Below are 18016 nucleotides of genomic sequence, written 5' to 3' on the forward strand. Positions count from 1 at the left end.
GGTGCATTTTGGATAGTTTCTGAAGTGAAAGGAAAAAATCCATTCCCTTCAGATAAGTAGGGAAGTAGACTGATAAATTCTGTCACAGGGGAAGTTCATATCAGTACATCAAATATTTCTGAAGCAGGTTTTTGTAAACAGCGTAGATCGAAGACTGGGGCATGTTTATGTTGATATTTGAAAGAGAAGTTTCGAATATTCTGGATAGATTGAAAATTGAAGGAGATGGAAATCAGAAGGGAATTGCAGCTCTGGAGACAGGGAATGTAAAAATCTATGACTGAGTGATTTAGTGCAGCAAATGCTGTAGCAGTGGTCAGAGCAAACTGTTTCAGAAAGGTTGTGGGTAGACAGACAGAGGGGAAATAATCGGCAGCCCACATGAGACCGTGATGGCAGAGATGGATCATGAGGTGAAGGGAAAGGGGAAGGCAGAGAGAAGTGGAATTACCAGAGATGTGAGCGTCCCACTGAAGTTTTCCTGTCAAGATGGATGATTTCAGTCTTGGTAACATCAAATGGAAGGAAATTTTGAGAGGGTCAAGTGCTGATGTGTCAGACCCAGGTACTGAGGGAGTCCAAGAAGTGGTAACTGGAATTTTAAGTGTTTATCTGAAAATGACTTAATGAATGACAGTTTGTAATTCTATGGTTATTTCAATTGTTCCTTTGATTACTCCCTCTTAGTTTACAGTAAACCTATGTTTTTCCATCCACAAATCTCCCCAGCTAACCAGGTACATAAAAGACAGGCTAGTGCATTTCCTTTTTGTACACTACAAGTAGTAACGACATCCTGCAGCTGATGCAGTGCTTTGATCAGGTTTTGCAGTTGCCAATTGGAAATTGATAAATAATGATGTTAACGATCCATAAGAAGGAACATGTTCGACTTTACATCTTCTGTGTGTCAGTGCAGAGGGTTAGGTATTCTTGTGTACAGCTGAAATGAGTGTGATCAGCATAAAAGCCTTCACTAGGATTGAGATTTGGAGCATCAGTCCAGCTGAAAAGAGTTGGTCGCTGAAGGAATGATGCAGGAAAGATTTTCTGCATGGTTCATGGCCAAAGCACAAAGGGGAAAGGCTGGAATTAGGTCAGGAGAAGAGTGGACTAGCAGAGGGGAGGCATTGCAGTCCAGACATTTATTGGTGGGTCAAGGAATGTAAGTGGTTCAAGGGAGCTGCCATCAGTGAAATGACAAAAAGTAGCTTTGCTCACCTGATACAAGCCTGTAATATGTTGGATCAGAAGGTGAGAAAGTAGAATCTAGAGTTTTTCAAGAGACCGTATCAGCTGAAGGAGGAGGTTTAAGTATGGAGGGTGTTGCATGACAAGGGAGGTTTGGCATGAGGGAAGGTGAAAGCATGTGAAGCTCCGTGTAAGTAACCAACGAGGGGAAGGAACGAGGCAAGAGCTGGTGGGAACAAACATTTTATCTGAGTTCAAGCCCAAACACCTTCTGCTTCCCCTGGCACTGGGTATTCTGGGAATCCAGGGCTGCTCCCTCATGTCTGCAGCCTGAATCAGGCTCCCTGTCTATATGATTGGTGATGGATTATGCAGTAAATGGGTGTTGCCCTTGCTGCCCTCTTTTTTTTTTTTTTCCAGTTTATTATTCTTAAGTAAGGCATTTAATCAACTGTGCATCTTTGGTAGCCTGAAAAATGTAAACACTTTATGGAAAGAAACGTAAGCATTAAGTTTAGAAATAAAATATACTTCTATCTTTTAAAAGGTTTATCTTTACCCTTAAATATGCTGATTGTGCTTATTCTTTTTTGCTTAGCCCTTGTGGGCTGTTAAAATCAGTTGCTTTTTCCCATCTCAAGGAAATGCATCTTTGACACTTCTCATGACCTGAGTCACGATGCTGTCACGGAGCCAGAAAACATCCTCAACGGTCATGGGTAAAAGAGCAGAGCTGCCAAGGGTGTGTGGTGGGTGCAAGAGGGACAGATTGCTACAGTTCCTATTCTATGGGTGTTTCAGACAAGCCATTTATTATAATTACCCATGGATATTATTATCAAGTTCTCAAATGCAGTGGTTCTCAAGGCACTTTTTTTTTCCACATAACTTGGGATAAATCTCGTGTATTCAGTCCGGATTGAATTCAGAGGCTAAAATATTTCTTATGGTTCTTATTGTTGCAACTTGAGGAAAAATAAGGCAGAGATGGAAAGGTGGGGATAAAAAAATCACAGATGTATTAACATGTAGTTTATCATCAAAATAAATTGTCGTAAGCTCAGCCTTTTTGGTAAGGGGCTGCCATTAAACTTTCCCTGTCTCCTCACCGAACCCATTTGCCCAGAGATGTCCTTTAGAAATTCCCAGCCCAGTTCATTTTGCAGTTTCTAAGACTGCAGGATCAGTTTTTCTGACTGTGCTGTCTCAATACAAAAAAATTAAGCTCATAAAGATAATTTTATTCTGTATCATTTGGAAGAGAAGTCTGAGACACCAAAATTTTCCAAAGTTTGCAATGCTGAAGTGTCTTGGAGTCGTCCCTGAAAGAAGGCTTTGAATTGAAATCTGTGCTGATCTGAATTATGATGGATGGACATGATGAGGGGCAGCAATAGTGCATTCTTGTTTTCTCAAGCGCTTCATCATTCACCAGCAGACAGTGTTAGCAAAATTCCCATGTGCAAGACATCGGAGCAGCAGAGCCTCTCCCCAGCGCCCGGAGGCTGCCTGTACGATAACCTCATTAGTGCAGTGTTAGTCTGAGCTCAGAGAGTCCTGTCCTCTCAAGAGTTTGCAAACTCCAGTCCAGAGCTGTGGTAGCCACAGCCTCTGGCCCAGAGCTGGCTTACAGCCACATGGTGGGGAGAATGGCACTGCTGCTTCGTGTTTGCAGCACACTCCGCAGCTACATCCGTAGTAGTTATAAAAAACTAACCTTGCACTCTTCCCATCTGTGCAGAGCTGAAGGTGCGAGATCTGTTTCAAAGAGGACAGACTCAGCCCAGGCCTTTGCTGGAGATGACCCAGCAAGGAGTGGCCAGTTTGGCTGTTTTGGCTGGTAACACCATCTGCAACAGCCCAGCTGAAGCGTTGCCGCCGCTGCCTGCGCAAAGCCTGAAGCCAACAGCTGGCAAACCAGTTTGGTTGGGTTTATTTCGAGTTTTGCCCATACATGGACTTTAGCCTTGCTCAAACAGTATTTTTAGTTAAATAAGTCCTGAAAGATGATTATTATGCCAGACTTGTGTGTGTGGTGGTGGAGGGGCTGTTTTTTAAGAAAATCCAACTTTGTCCAGGTAGAGGCACAGGCAGCAAAGGGGTCATGGGAGTTCCTTCTCTGATGAGCACAAGAGGAGATTATTGGGTATCAGTGAGTGGGACACTTCATAACTGAAGTTCCTGAAACGGAAGATGGTAGAAAAACTCCAGAAGGAGGAAGGGACTGTTATGAGGCCATGTTCAGATTTTGAGTGGATGTTGCTGAAGTTCAAGGAGCTCGGGTGAGAGGGCACGGGACTCTGTCCCAGCAGTGACCGAGACACTTGGGCTGGCGCTTGCATGTCTCCGCAGAGCACTCTGACTTAGGAGCTGTCACCATCACATGCCTTGCCTGGATGCAAACAGAGCAGCAAGCTCTGCTTTCTTAGGGTGATCGTGAGATTTAGTGCAGCTGTGTTTCCAAAGGTTCCATATCAAACGGATTTAAATGTTACAAAAACAACCGGCTGCGTTATTTTCTCCCATCCATTCCAATGGAAGCAAGTTAGTGATAGCTTTAGCTCTGAGTAGCTACATGATATGTGTACAGTAGCTAAGACATAATATTCCTCCTTTAATGGGTCTAATTGTACTGGAAATATTGAGGGTTAGGGTGTGAAATGAGTTTAAATTTGATAGGACACAATTCAAGGAAATGGCAATGCAACTTTAATTGAGAGGCAATCGTAACTAAAATAATTTGTTTCCTGACTTTTTCTAGGAAAACGTCTAACATTTTACAAAGGAAGATAACACATGTTGGACTGAATAAAACAAAACATGAAAGAAAAAGCCCACTTTGGCAGTAATTAGGGCTCGTGGTGCTGGGTGTGTTTCCCGGGCCGTTACTGAGTTTGTCTGTCAGGCTCTTCCAAGGACTCCGTGAGCCAGCATTGCTTCCGCTGCGTTCTCTGCTCGGGTCACAAGGCAGCGTTTCTCACCAGGGCGCTGCTGTTTCCTCTTCCGACTGTAGTAGATTACAGATTATACTGGAACATGTCTGAGGAAAGGTCAGAAACGAGGGTGAAAGTCTTGGAACTGGAGCTGGGAAGCTTTCCATTCTCATCCGGGAAACTTTTTGTATTGAATAAAAAGCAAAGCAAAATAAACCACCACATCCACGACACTTCTGTTTTTCCTGCCATTTTTTGCCTATCAGTTAGAAAGGATTTTGTTTCCCTTGCATTATACAATTAGGGAATGTTTAACTGAGGAATCCTCAGTGTTACACTAAACAGAAATAATGGCCAAACCTGGTTCATTTTCCTGTAACTTGGCCACCACATGATTGCATAGCCTGGAGTTACTGCATTTTTATTTACCAAATTATAGATGTTTATATGTAGTGTTAATGTCAGTAGACTTCATGGTACCCTTTGAAATGGAGTCTGTTAAATACTGGAAGATATAAAAGCTAATCAAGTGGGGTTTGAATTTTAATGACACTGCATTACTAAGCTTTTTGTATTGGAGTAATGGAAGAAAAATGGAAAAAATCAACATAGAAGCATTTTATTATAAGGCTGAGAGGTGCTTGATACCATTTTAGTTTTTCAAATAAAGTGTATAGAGAAGCTAAAATCCTTCTGATCATTACTTTCCTACCAGAAAAAATTATCTGAGGCAAGTCCTCTTTGCTTTGCTCACTGACAGTTTACAGCAAAGAAAATCCTGCAGCACTTGGAGACATGTCATACACATGCTGAAATTCAATGGGTTAAAGGGTTTCATTTCAGTTTGTTGATATGTTGGTGTTTGCATCCCTTAGGTGTGAGGGTGGAGTTTTGGTTTTAAGCTTGGCTGTGATTTAGGAGTTCCATTTCTGTGCACAAATGGGATCTGTGGTACTGATAGATTCAAACTTGGTTGAAATCAGATAAGAAGTGATTCGGTTGCATTAATGTGGGACTGTGCGTGGCCTGAAGAGCAGAGTTCTGGGGGCTTCATCCGTAACATTCTTTCAGGATCTTATCAAATCTTTCTGCTGCACTGTGTTGCTGCTGAACGCAATCCTTGGGGCTGTGGAATGTCCCTGCCAAGCTGCATTTGGATGTATAATTGTGTCATTAGTAGTGCCAAAAATCAGGGTGTTCTTCCTCCTGTCTCCTCAGAGATGGTCTCTGACAGCAGTGCCCTCAAGTGCTCTGCTCAGATGCTGACCAATTTGAAATCTGGCCTGAATTCATCAAGGCTCTTAGTTGATCAGAAGAGGACACACAACTGTACTAATTGCTTTCAGTCGATTGATTGCTTTTCAAACAGTGTTAGAAGATTGCAAGTCTTGAATGTTTTCCGCTTGATGTAGCTTTCCTTATCCAAAAATATAGTTTGAAAACTTAAAAAAGTGTGATTTGATGAAATGTTTAAATCTCATATTCAGGCCTAAAGAGGAACTTACGGACTGAACATTGGAGGTTTGTGGAGAGCTGAGGGTGTCTCTGCCCAGGGGTTGGGGAGGGAAGCGATGCCGTGGGACCCTGAGCCTGTCCGGCCATACCTGGGAGCTGCTCCTGATGGCTTTTCCACAGATGTCCAGCTTTGTCAAAACCCACTAAATCTTACGAAGTTTATTTTCCTTATAGCATCTGTGTTTTATAATGGTGCTTTTAATTTGTTTTTTCTTTGTCTGCTGGGATTTCTTTTGTCCGGCACTTGCAGGCCTCCCTTTTTTCCTTGGTGGAAGTGAGTCTGTCAGTGATGGCCGGTTTGGGAATACAGCTCGGCCCGGCCGGCCTGGCGGCCGCTCTCTCCCCCCAACAACAAAGCCCATTGTTATTTTCTTTTTCACTTTTATCCTCAGCTTAATCCATTTCTCCTTTGAGTGTCAGTGGAATAAAACGTCTGGAAAAGAGTGGCTCAGGTTTTGGGGGGATGAGGTGGTGGTGGTTTTGCAGGCTCTCAGCAAACAGGTCCAAAACCACTGGGTTGGGTTTTCCGTATCTCAGTAGGCAATGTTTGCCCAACGTAAGGCTGCACTTGCAAATGAACTTGTCAGACTCCAGAGCTTTGGCATCCTCAGCTTTTTGGAAGTCCCTTAATAAAATTAGTAAGAGATTTACCAGCCTAAACTGGCTTTAATGTATCCCATGCTCTGATACAAAAATCTCCCCTACGGCAGCCCACAGAAAGACAAATGCTTGACCCCATTGCTTGCACAGGGTCCTGAGGGCTGTGGGTGATTACCAGGGGAAAGTGCCTCCTTGCTTGGGATGCTCCACTGGAAATGATCCTTGAGAGGACACGTTTTCCATGGAATTGTGCTGGCGATGATTGATTGCAATAAAAGCATTCCTGGAGTAATCTGTGGGATGAGATCTGTGTGTGTCAGTCTCCAACCATTTACAGTTAAATGCAGTGTCCACATGTCGGGAGGTAACTTGAGTTCAGCATTCTGCTGGATGAAAAATACTGGATATTTCTACCCGACTTAAACTTTGGCTTTTTTGTTGCTTGTCCTTTGACAGTGAATCAACAACGGCTTGAGCTGCAGAAATAATGTTGATGCTTGACTGCATTCTTTGTGCTCTTTTGGCCCAATCTGACTGCCCTGTGCACACACAACTCCTGTTTGCTGCAGGAGTTTCCTACTTGGAAGGGTTGTAGGAACAGAGGGGGAATTTTTGGGATTCCTGGATGGGTACAGCAGCACATCCTAAAATTAGAGGCTTTTCTTTAACCTTAATCGTCCCCACCATCTTAATACTATTGTAGTCAGATTTACAAGAACAACTTTCCTGTCAGAAATAATTTCTCTCCTCTTTGTAGCATTCCAACTTTTAATTTTTGACTAGTATCACTTCTAATTACAATTTCTGCAGTTAAGCCAACTGACTGTTGCAGCAGAAAATGCAGGTTGGCAGGCAATGTTTTTTGTGACATATGTTTGGTATTTACAGCTTTTCCATTTGTCACAGCAGAATTTTTTTATCATGTTTGTGCTGTGAAGTGCTGTGCATTATGAGGTCTGGTTTACTTAATTTTTTATTGAGATTTGTATACATCAGATTTAACTATATTTCCAAATACATAGTTACAAATTAAATGTTTGACCTCCTGAATATTTTTTTGGTTTCTTTCTCAAAGAGGAATCATCTTATATTTTAGTCCCTTTCAGAATCTCTTCTACACATTTTCATTCTTTTTTAAAATTGTTTAGTACTTTTTTCTTCGTTTAATTATGTTTCTTTATATGTGAGTTTAAGAATTTGTAAGATGTTGTTCCTACAATTAATAAAAAACTCTGAAGGGATGAGATAATCCTGCAGTTTTTTAAGTATCCCTAATTGCTCTGGGAGTCCTCAACTTGTATGGAGGCAGAGCAGCTCATCTGTGTGTAGGAAGGACGTCTGTAAATTCTTCATTTTTCTGCATGCAAATATTCCAGTGAATCAGCTGAAGGCTTTGCATATGGAAAACCACATGAAGCTGGGAGCAGAGAGCACTGAGACATGAAATGTGCCTTGAGAGGGGAGAGGGGGCTGTTCCAACCCAGCCTTTGGATCAGTAGTTCAGAGTTAATCATTAGTTTCTGACCAAGTGAAAGAAAACAAATTACAGAGGTTTGGAGCCCCCTCAGTAGACACTGTCAGTGTTTGCTGTGCCCGTGTGGATCCAGGGGAATATGGGAGAGGGGAGCACTTCCAGAGAGGCCTTGGTTGCAGGAACAGTGACTAATTAGACAATAATGCACAAAACTATTCATATGCCTTCTTGCAAGAACGAAAAATGCATTATTAAACTAATCTTAAAAAAAAAAAATAATTGCATCTCAGTCTTATTTAAAACTGAGATGGGTTTGGGTTTTTTTTCCTTTTCCTTTTTCTTTTTATTCCAAGTTGGTGCAGGAAAATTGCTATTAATGAAACCTGCTCTCTGGGGACTTCAATAGGCTTGTTCTTCATTAAAGCCTTGCTGTTTCTCTTAAAACGTATTGATGGATGTTCAGGCCAGATACTTATCACAAAATACACTTTGTAATTTCATCATTTCTGTAATTGTGCTTCTCTGAGACTCAGAGGTCTGGGGGCTTTGCAGAAAAAAATCCAAATAAAACCCCCAAGCTTACAGTTATATAGTATTAAAAGAAGGGTGAAGGAAGCATTGAGTGTCTTTAGGATGATGAGACATTCATTAAGATTTTTCTGCCTTCCTTTTCCTATTTTCAATCCATCTGAAGTACCATTAAAGCTTTTCAGGCAGCTTCCTGTGAGAAACCCTTTGCTGTGCTGTTTTTCTTCCTTGAAAAAAGGTGGCTGCTCTTGAGGCAGATTGTATGGATTTGGCCTGGGATTTGTATAATATCTGTGTAGAATGCATCAGTTGTTTAGGAACCTAATTCCCAATATGGTTCCCTTTTGATTAAGAACAAAGCCAGTGTTTCACAGCATTATAGGAACACAGAAAAACAAGTTAATGATCTAAACCTTTTAATTCATGGTTGCTTGTCTATTTAAAGTACTTTTGATTCTGCTATAAACAGACTGGCCCCTTTTTTTGTTTAACTTCTTTCTTTGGTTTCTTCACATTTCTTTCTTTACTGTCCATGAAATTTGGAGCTAGTTTCCTTTTCCAACTGAAGAATGAAAGGTTGTGACTACAGAGTGATACAGCGAGTAAGAAAGCGTATCCAAACTGGGCTTCCATCCAGCACAGACCTCTTTGAAATCAGCTAAATTTAGGGTTGTTGAGGGCTTTTTTGCTATGTTTTCCCTTTCCTTTTTTCAGTACCTGTGTTTCATTTTTGTCTTTTTGAATGAATATGAAATTTGTTACTTTTCTGATACTTTCTTGATTTTTACATCTAGTTTGGCATGGCTTTATTTGACATAGTTACTTGATATTTCCCTCCAGCCTTAGCTCTGCAGATGATTATTCTGTGTGTCTTTATCCGTCGAGACAACAAAAGCGACCTTTTCAGGACTTCCAATTACCAACACTGTATGTGGTACTTTAGGAAAATAATTCCCTTCCAGATACTCCTTTTTTTTTAAATAGAGAATTGGAATCCAGAGCTTGTCCTTCAAATTGAACTCGAAAACTTTTCGGTGAACAAAACTGCCAGGCAAGCAGCAGCAGCAGCAGGAATAATTTCCCTTGCATGGAAAAGAATCCTTCCTTATCCCCAGACGTGAAATTAGTAATTGCTTCTTCCTTGTAATTTATTCTTTATCTGAAATGAAGATTTTTCTTTCAGATTTTTTCTTTTATTACAACAGCAGCTCATTTGTGTTTTTTTTTTTTTCTTTTTTTTCGGTCTTTTTGTATCTTACTTGAGGCAGACGTAGAAATGATAAATGAGGAAAAAATTCCAATAATATGTTTTATTGCACCTCTATCCCATCAAGGTAAATTGAACAGCCAAGACACTTACAATAACTTCACAAACAACAATCCTGGGAATCCTCGACTCCTGCCTCTCCCGAGTTTGACTGTGGTGTTGCCTCTCGCTCAAATCAAGCAGCCAATGACATTAGGGACCATCACCAAACGCACAGGGTAAGTGGCACAAACCTTCCTTAGCCTTTGTGATTCATGTGGAAGTCATTTGCGTTATTAATGAGAATTAGTTTTATTCTGTATTTTAATTTCTGTGTATGTAATTTAATAGCAGCAGAAGGTGGGTGGGAGGAAGAGGAGGCTGAAAACATCAGATGAATAAATACAATTTAAATCAATACAAACCTCTGTAAATTCAGGAATATTCATTTGTGTGGGTCAGGAGACATTTTCACACCAGGAATTGGAATGAAACATAAGCAGAGCTGTATTCAATCAGAATAAAATATGGTTTTACTTTTTTTTCCAAGTTTGTTTATTTTGATTTCCAACCTTTTCAAGCAGAAATGATTTTTGACCATCAGAACTGGAAAGACAGTAAGCCAGGTTGAGCAGAAAGGCAAAACTTAATCCCGCTGTTTTCTTGACCTTATTTTTCCTCTGTTGTACTGTTCTGGACTCGGTAATTCATGTGTGGATTTCCACTCCAGAGTCAGCTGCACTTTGGTACTTCTCATGTGCTGTGATAAAACACTTCACTTTTCTTGGGAAAAGCTGCTCTAAATATGTATTACAAGATTTTATAAGCTTCCTTAACCATAGCAATTTTAAATTAATTAATACTGTCCAACAGCTGACATTTTTCTCTTGCTAAACTTTAAATATTTATTGCAATTAAATCTACTGGGAGATGTTTATATTTTTCCTCTCTCATTTTCTGGTTGTTTGAATTCCTGAATATTTTCCAGTTAAAAATCTGATTGATCCATTAGTTTTCAGAGGGCTTTTATATTTTTTAAGGAAAGTAGATGGAGCATGGCATGCTGGACCGAACTACTGAGAGTCCTACAGCTTCCTAACCTTTTCCTGCATTTTGGCAAACGCAGGCACTGCCTCCCTTGCTTCAATGCTTTCTTGCTCAAACCCTGCTCGTGAGGTGAATTTTCCCTTGTGTTTTGTGAACTGGGAATTACATTTCAGGCAAGAGCTTGCGGATATTCCCTCTCTCCCTGTGTAATTCCCATATTTGTGCTTGAGTTCAGGACACGCTGTAAAATCCCTTATTGCTGGGTGCACTGGGTGTGAGTGCTGGCAGTCAGCAGCTGGGCCGTGCACGTGTGTATCCATTCGTGTCTGTCCAACAATCCTCTCCTGCCCTTGCCGTGAAACGGGAATTTCACGGGGCTCATCGAGCCAAACGTGAGCCACGGACACGCAGCTGCCCCAAGCACAGAGAGAAATTCCTCAGCTTCACAGATAATTGTAAATGGAACTTAAGAAACAGTGAAGGAACAGTTTGGGGGTCATGTTGAGGTTTAGCTTCCTCCACAGACACATTTCAGTTGCTTATTTAAGCTTTTTTAGTTTTCTGCTCAGTTTTAAAAAGTGAAAAAGATTTTGCTGCTGCTCAGGTGAATTTTGGAAGCATATCCAGGTGTGATCCTGGATGAGGATGGGAAGGGAGGTGGGGTCAGGGGGAGGTTGTCACAGGGCAGGAGGTCACAGTTCCTCAGAGAGGGGAAATACCAAAAACCTGACTTGAAGAATACAGCCAGTGAAGGACAGAAATGTAAATGTGGGCTCGCAGAACTGGAATAGACACTTAGAACCAGGCGGGACATGGCAGAGAAAGAAATTAAAAATTGACCTGAGGCCCTGCCAGGGGAGGTGGGTGATAGGAGCAGTGAGGAGGATTTGGGGAAAAGCTCTTGGTTTACCATTGTAATTAATGCAAAATTCTTTACAAAGGTTTCCTCAATGCTGTGGTGATACCAGCAAGCCTTTCTAAAATTATTGCAATTGTAGTAAATCTCCAATATTTTATTTAATGTTTTATTCTTAAACATCTAAAACATATTCAGAGTGTTCGTATTTGTAGTTTTCCGGTAAATTATGCTATTCACAAACTGTCCCTGTTCCATTTTATGTAATTTTAAAAACTAATTAAATTTAAAATGCTCAGTGAGGCTTATGTAAGGGGGAAAACAACAGTCATGGGAAATACCCTGCTGTGTAAATAGAGTTTTCATGAATGAGGATCATAATTTTCAGCACAGCCCACGTAGCCTCGTAACACTAAGCTGAGAGCTTCCTTCATTTGTTCTGCATCCAAAATATTTGATGAAAGTACACAAAATTAACATGAAAAGCTGTTATTTATAAAGCAGGGATTTAAGAGGAATGCCTAGGATCCAAGAAGCCTGGCATGCCTAAAATGACCAAATTGAGACAGCAGCCTTAACTTAAACCTCCAGGGGGCAAAGCGTGTGTTTAACATATTTAACATCTGCCCTCATATTTCTGCAAACACATAGCACTGGAAGTCTGTGCAGTGTAAGATTTCGACAGGACAGGGACCATCTGCCTCGCTGGGAGAAGTGTAGGAGGCATGTATTACTGCAAATGGCAAAAGACAGATGTATTTACACCTACATGGTCAGCACCTCTAAGCACTGCTCCGAGGAAACAAGGCTCTTCCTTGGGAGCAGCTGCTGAACCTTGCGATTGTGCAGCGATCAGAAAAGGAGCCGGGCTCGGGATCACAGCAGTCACTGCTCAGCCGCCCTCAAAGATTCCTCTCCCGTGCTCGTGACTTCGAAAGAATTAAAAATTTAATCCGTTGCAGCACATTTAAACAAGACTCAAATACTGTATAATTAGAGGGCTGGATTTGTCCCTTTTATTTGCTCTTAACATCAGCTGCTTTAATATTAAATCTTCATGAGGTCTTGTAGATTTTATTAACCAAAAAATCGAGTTGGGGTTTGTTCTGCCAGTATCCAAGACAGCAAAATATTTTCCAGGTACTGAAAGGACTGATCAGTGCTCTTAATATCATGTGTCTGGAGCAGAGCTGCAAAGCATGTCATGTTGCTTGACAGGTGGAATGGCAGTAAATTTTTTAAAAGTGTTTCCTGTAGCCCTATGGGAATGAAAGACAGAGTCTGGAATTGTGTCATGACCGTGCTGCTCATCACAGATGCTTTTTTTTTCCCCCCCATGCAAACATGTAGATTTTGGAACGTGTTCTGATCAGTCTCTGCCCTGAATGCAACTTCCATTGTCAGCATGAAGTATCTCAGAGCATCCCCTCCACCTTTCCTTCTTCCCTGCCCTCTGCTTCTTCCTTTGCTTTTTCAAATCTCCCATTGTAATTTCTGCACCTTCATCAAGCACTTGATTTTTGTCCCTACATTTTGTCATCCCATTGACTGGCTTCCCTGTAGTTTGTGCTGTCAGCACATTCAGGCCTTCCCAGAGGGGCTCTAACACTAATGAGTAAGGAAGCTTCTGATGTTTTAAAGATTAGGAGGGGTGCAGGACAGCACAAGAGCTGGATTTAATAAGTCTTTCTATACTGTGCCTCAGCTTCCCTCTCAAAATTTTGATAGTAATGCTGAATTCCTTGTCAAGGTGGGTGAGTGGGATAATTCATTGCTCATTTACAAAGAGCTTATAGATTGGAAAGGGGAAGAGCTGTATGGTCCATCTCATTGTCTATAAAAAGCAGTGAATCAGAACATTGTAGAACTCAGCTTTGTGCCCCACAGTAACTCCATAAGTGTTCCCTGGGTTTGTGGAATGAGTTGTAGTTGGTTTCCAGTGGGGACATGGGTGAGCTGTAATGGGAAGGACGGAAAGAAAAGATACAGTAATTGCCCCAAAAGAAAAACTATTGTCAAAGTTGGCTCCTCTGACAGCAGCATTTGTTTTAACTTCCTCAAGGGACAGGGTCATTATATTTGTATCATACTTCACTCCCCAATTCATCCTTGCTGGAGTGAGCAGCAGGATGGAACCTGCATTAGCTGAGTCTTATCAAAACACAGAAATCCAGTGTGCCTTGCAGGAAAGGGATAAACCTTGCTTTTTTTTCCAGCCAGGAGATTTAGATAGTGTATTTTTAAACATGAAACTCTATCCCGTCTTCATCCCATCCCTCATTCCACCCTCAGTGAGGAAAGGGGAAGTAGGTAAAGTGTCTGATGCAATTTTATCATTTTAATTTTCTATGCACAGAAAGTCACTGATACATCTTGGGTTTATTTTGTCTCAGGGATCTTCATTTATCCTATGGTCAGCTACTGCAGCAAAAAAAAAAAGTGGTGCAAAACCGCCACGTTATGGGACAATTAATTAGGAAAAAATAACTGAAAAAGTAGAGAAAAAAAAAGTAAAGTTAAAGAATTCAGCACAAATGTCTGAAGCCAGAATTTCTCTTTCTGGCACATTTCTCAGATATTTTATATCACTTTTAGTTTTTATAATACATTTTAGTAACAAAGCAACTGCTGTAATCATTTGTAATTGAAACAAGATACAATTATTTGCACTAAAGTTTGTTCAGATGTCGATGTTTATTAAAGGATTCTCAATTTGGCATGATGAGGGTTAGAATAAATGGGTTTTGCAGAGCTTATTAAAAGCTTAAATAGTTTTATTAAACATAACACAAAATCAAAGTGTTTCAGTTTTCAATTTTCTAAAACTCAGAATCAGGTAAGAAACTGTGAAAATTCTGTCAAAACTTTGAATGGTGAATCATCTTCATTCCATGATTTCCTTTGGAATTTCTCCCTAGCTCTGGAAAAGGGGAACCTGGGTGAGTTTTTGCCTTGGCATTGCTCTCTCGCTGTCACTGAGCGCAGCCATCTGGTGCTGTCTCTTCAAGGTTGGGTTATCCTGTAATTTGTGGATTCTCTCTCGCTCTCAATTAGTATTCCATCCATATTATAGGAAGGAAATAGTGGAAAACAATTGCATACATAAATATCATAGGAAAAATTGGTTGTTTTTAATGAAATCAGGTCTTCTGAACAGCAAGGAGGTAGTAAGTTGGTTTTCTCACACATAAAGCATTTTAATAAGACTCTGCTGTAGTCTTTGGAAGTGTAATTACATTTTCTTCACGATACAAAATTTTCTATTCTTTTCCATCCATTTTCTATCCAAAACAGACTGAACCTTCAGTTGAAGCCCACCTGGCCAATTTGTAATTAAAATAAAGAGAATTTGTTAATTTGCAAGTATAATCAGGTCAATATAGCAGTTGTGGAAGAAGAAAAAGCCACTGTTATCTTCTGAAATGTTTAATGGGCTCAGCTAAGTGTTATTTGCCTGAGGTTTGAAGACAGAGCAACTGAGGCTGAGAAGAAGAAAAAAAATAGTGTCCAAAACAGCCATGATCATAACTTGGAAATTGAATTCTAAGTTCCCAGGCAGATCTGACCACTCTCCAATGACTCTTCAAATTTACACTCAATACATTACATTCTAGGTTTTAAATTATGTTGGCTTCGGGTTATGCAGGAGATTTAGCTTTCAATTAAATATTTAAGCAGTGCAATTGTTCTGGACTCATCTTCTAGACTGGCCTTTGACTTGGACACTGGATGTGCTCACTTTATAGGAGATAATTCAGTTCAGACAATTTAATTGGGTTTTAGTATTGTTCAAAGATGATATATTAGGTCTAGAAGGGTGGTTGGTTCTGCCAAATGAGCTCTGTCCCCAAAAATGTTAACCAATTTATTAAATACAAAAAGTTAAAGGCCAGTCCCTTATGTGGAGCTCAAAAATGTTTTTTTTTGACCTAAAGTACTAATTAAAAATAAGGGTTTTTTTTCTGTAATATTCAAGTCTTTATTGGATTTTTGCATCTTTGCATGTTGAAGAATGTATGTCTTAGGTTTGTACCTTCACCTGAATGTTTTTTGGGAGGATCCCTTCATTCATTGATGTTGTGCTCATGTCAGATTTAGTTTATCGAGTTCTTTTTTATCAGGCTGGTATCCTTTTAATTGTGTTGGTCTATGGCTGAGTGCTTTATACATCCTTCAGTGCTGGACCTTTTCTGGCAATTCACTGCCTGAAAATATTTCACCTGTTTCAACTACCCAGAACTTATCGCTGTGTCAGAGTATGAGAAGAAAACAGAACCATTGGCATTTACAAAATGAATTATTTAGAGATTTTGTGGATGATGTTACATCCCAAATGAGACTCAAAGAAGTCTTGAGCACGTGAGTAGCTCTAAATTTGCCTCCTTTTGCTCCTTTTCAGATTTTATGCTAATGTCACTATGGCAGTGGCTTTTTAAAAAGAGATACCCATTGAAAACTCCATCAGAATAATGGGTTAAAAACTCTCCACTGTGCAAAATACTTGAACAAAACATGAGATCAGATCATGGTGTAAATTGTTGGGTGTCCAGAAGCACTCAGCTCTAGATCCGCTGATTTGAACATCAAATACATTTGAAGTAAGTCAGGCCTCTCTTTCCTGCATCTGTGCAAGCTTTTAATGAGTGGAAGAAGGTTTCTGGGTCAAACAATTGAATTCCATGGGGTGTTTCTGTCCTGGCAAAAGGCTGAGTAATTGTCCCTGAAAGGTTCTGATTGCACCTGTTGGTTTTATTTGACCTCCTCTCAGTATCTTTCTAAAACTGCCCCACTGGGCTCCTCAGTGTTCATGGAAAACCCCAACCTGTGACTGATTTGGATTCTAATTCCCTTTTCCTGTCAGTTCTGTTCAATATCTGCTGCAGCCCCAGCTTTGGCAGCAGGTTGGAGGGGGGTCCTGAGCCGTGCCTAAGCCCAGCTCTAACTCTGAGCCCAGCTTGCACCGATGTCCCCCGCGGGTCCCGGCATGCGGAGCCCTCCCGGCAGCTGCCACCTCTGGACTGTGCCCTGGGCACTGCCGCTCCAGGGTGTCCTCAAGGGCTCTAACAACAATTCTGTTCGCTTTCTGCATAGATCTGAGTAGCATGATGTACGGTGTACCTGTTGGGAATTGAGTTCTCATCTAATTTCTGTGCATTTTTCCCCTTTCCGTGAAGACCTTACCTGTTTGGAGCAGGATGTTTTTCCATAAAAGCTCCTTGGTGAGTTCCCAGTTCAAACCCAGCATGCCTATACTCCATTTGCTGTCCTTGCTGAAAATAACTCTGTGCTTAGACTTTTTAATTTTGGATTAATTTTTGGTTTTCATTTGTTTACCTGCATGGCTGATCCATAGGTTTCCACCCACATTATTTCACTTTTAAACTATGGATACGTGCTCATCATCAAGCATTGCAAGGAATTGAATTCACTTGTTTTTTTTTCCTTTTTTTTTTTTTTTTTTACCTTTGAGAGTCCATTTAATTTTTAAGTAGCAGGGAAGTTGAAAATAAATTATTTCTAAGTGGGCAGAAATGATTGCAATGTCTTTCCAAACAAGCCTCTCCCTTTTTTTTTCTATATTGCTTCCTTTATTATTGTAGCTCTAAGTTGCTCACAGACAGAAAACATCGATGATGACCTCTAAAAAATAAGCCAGATTAGCAGTGAGTAGGCAGTAAAGTACTGCAGTGAGAGGTGAAGCAGTAAAATGGGCACTGAAAAAAAAAAAAAAAAAAGAAAAGCTGATTACTCTGGAGAAAAAAGAAATCACAGAATGGCCCTGGGGTGAAAGGGACCTTCAAGATCATCTCATTCCAACATGGGAAACAGTTCTATTAAAACCGGGCTATTTGAAATAAAAGGGATTTTTTTTTAATGTGAAAAAATAGCAGCATATTATAAGAATACAGACAAGACAAAAAGCAAGTTTTAACAAGTTTTTGATGTTGGAGTTTGGTTCGATATTCGGGCAGCTCTGCATCACCTCAGTCACCACTTTATAACAGGATTGGGCTTAGATGCTGGAAGTTTTGGATAATAGGAATGGAAGAAGTAGGAACACCTCAGAAAATTTAAAAACTTCCAGCAGGGAGTTTTCTGGAGCTTGGGTTTTTGGGGTTTTCCTGTGGGCTTGGGATTTTCTCTTTGTTTTTAATTTAGTTAAGGATATCTATTAACTATGGCCACCAGTATCTGTTAGAATATTTGTACATGGCTCTTGGGTTGGCTCTAGAAACTGTCACCACATGGATCACCCTTAATGTCTCTATCAAAATATTCTCTTCAGGAAAAGAACTTGTTAAGAGCTTTGTAGGACACAGAATTCCCAGAGAAAGGCTGAGGAGGGATTTGGGAGCTCTGCCAGGGGAAGCACAGGGGAGGGAGGGAGGGAGGAAGGAGAGGAAGGAGAGGAAGGAGAGGAAGGAGAGGAAGGAGAGGAAGGAAGGAGAGGAAGGAGAGGAAGGAAGGAGAGGAAGGAGAGGAAGGAAGGAGAGGAAGGAGAGGAAGGAGAGGAAGGAGAGGAAGGAAGGAGAGGAAGGAGAGGAAGGAAGGAGAGGAAGGAGAGGAAGGAAGGAGAGGAAGGAGAGGAAGGAAGGAAGGAAGGAAGGAAGGAAGGAAGGAAGGAA

At 40.7% G+C, this 18016-nt stretch overlaps 1 protein-coding gene across 12 annotated transcripts in view; it reads left to right on the plus strand.

Annotated features, from left to right (window-relative positions):
* BCAS3 (BCAS3 microtubule associated cell migration factor) overlaps window positions 1-18016 on the plus strand; it is a 300611-nt gene that overhangs the window by 84547 nt on the left and 198048 nt on the right. For 9 of the 12 annotated variants that reach the window (XM_014254998.2, XM_014255000.2, XM_014254995.2 and 6 more), the window contains exons 16-17: window positions 9576-9726; window positions 16565-16609. In XM_014254998.2, the coding sequence (XP_014110473.1) occupies window positions 9576-9726; window positions 16565-16609 (196 nt within the window). The remainder of the gene's footprint in view (window positions 1-9575; window positions 9727-16564; window positions 16610-18016) is intronic. The other 3 variants (XM_088066056.1, XM_014254997.2, XM_005525696.3) reach the window with 1 other exon arrangement.

Source organism: Pseudopodoces humilis, chromosome 23 (assembly GCF_049639895.1).
Source record: "Pseudopodoces humilis isolate 2021_Gansu_Grassland_sample_001 chromosome 23, ASM4963989v1, whole genome shotgun sequence".
Taxonomy (NCBI): Eukaryota; Metazoa; Chordata; class Aves; order Passeriformes; family Paridae; genus Pseudopodoces; species Pseudopodoces humilis.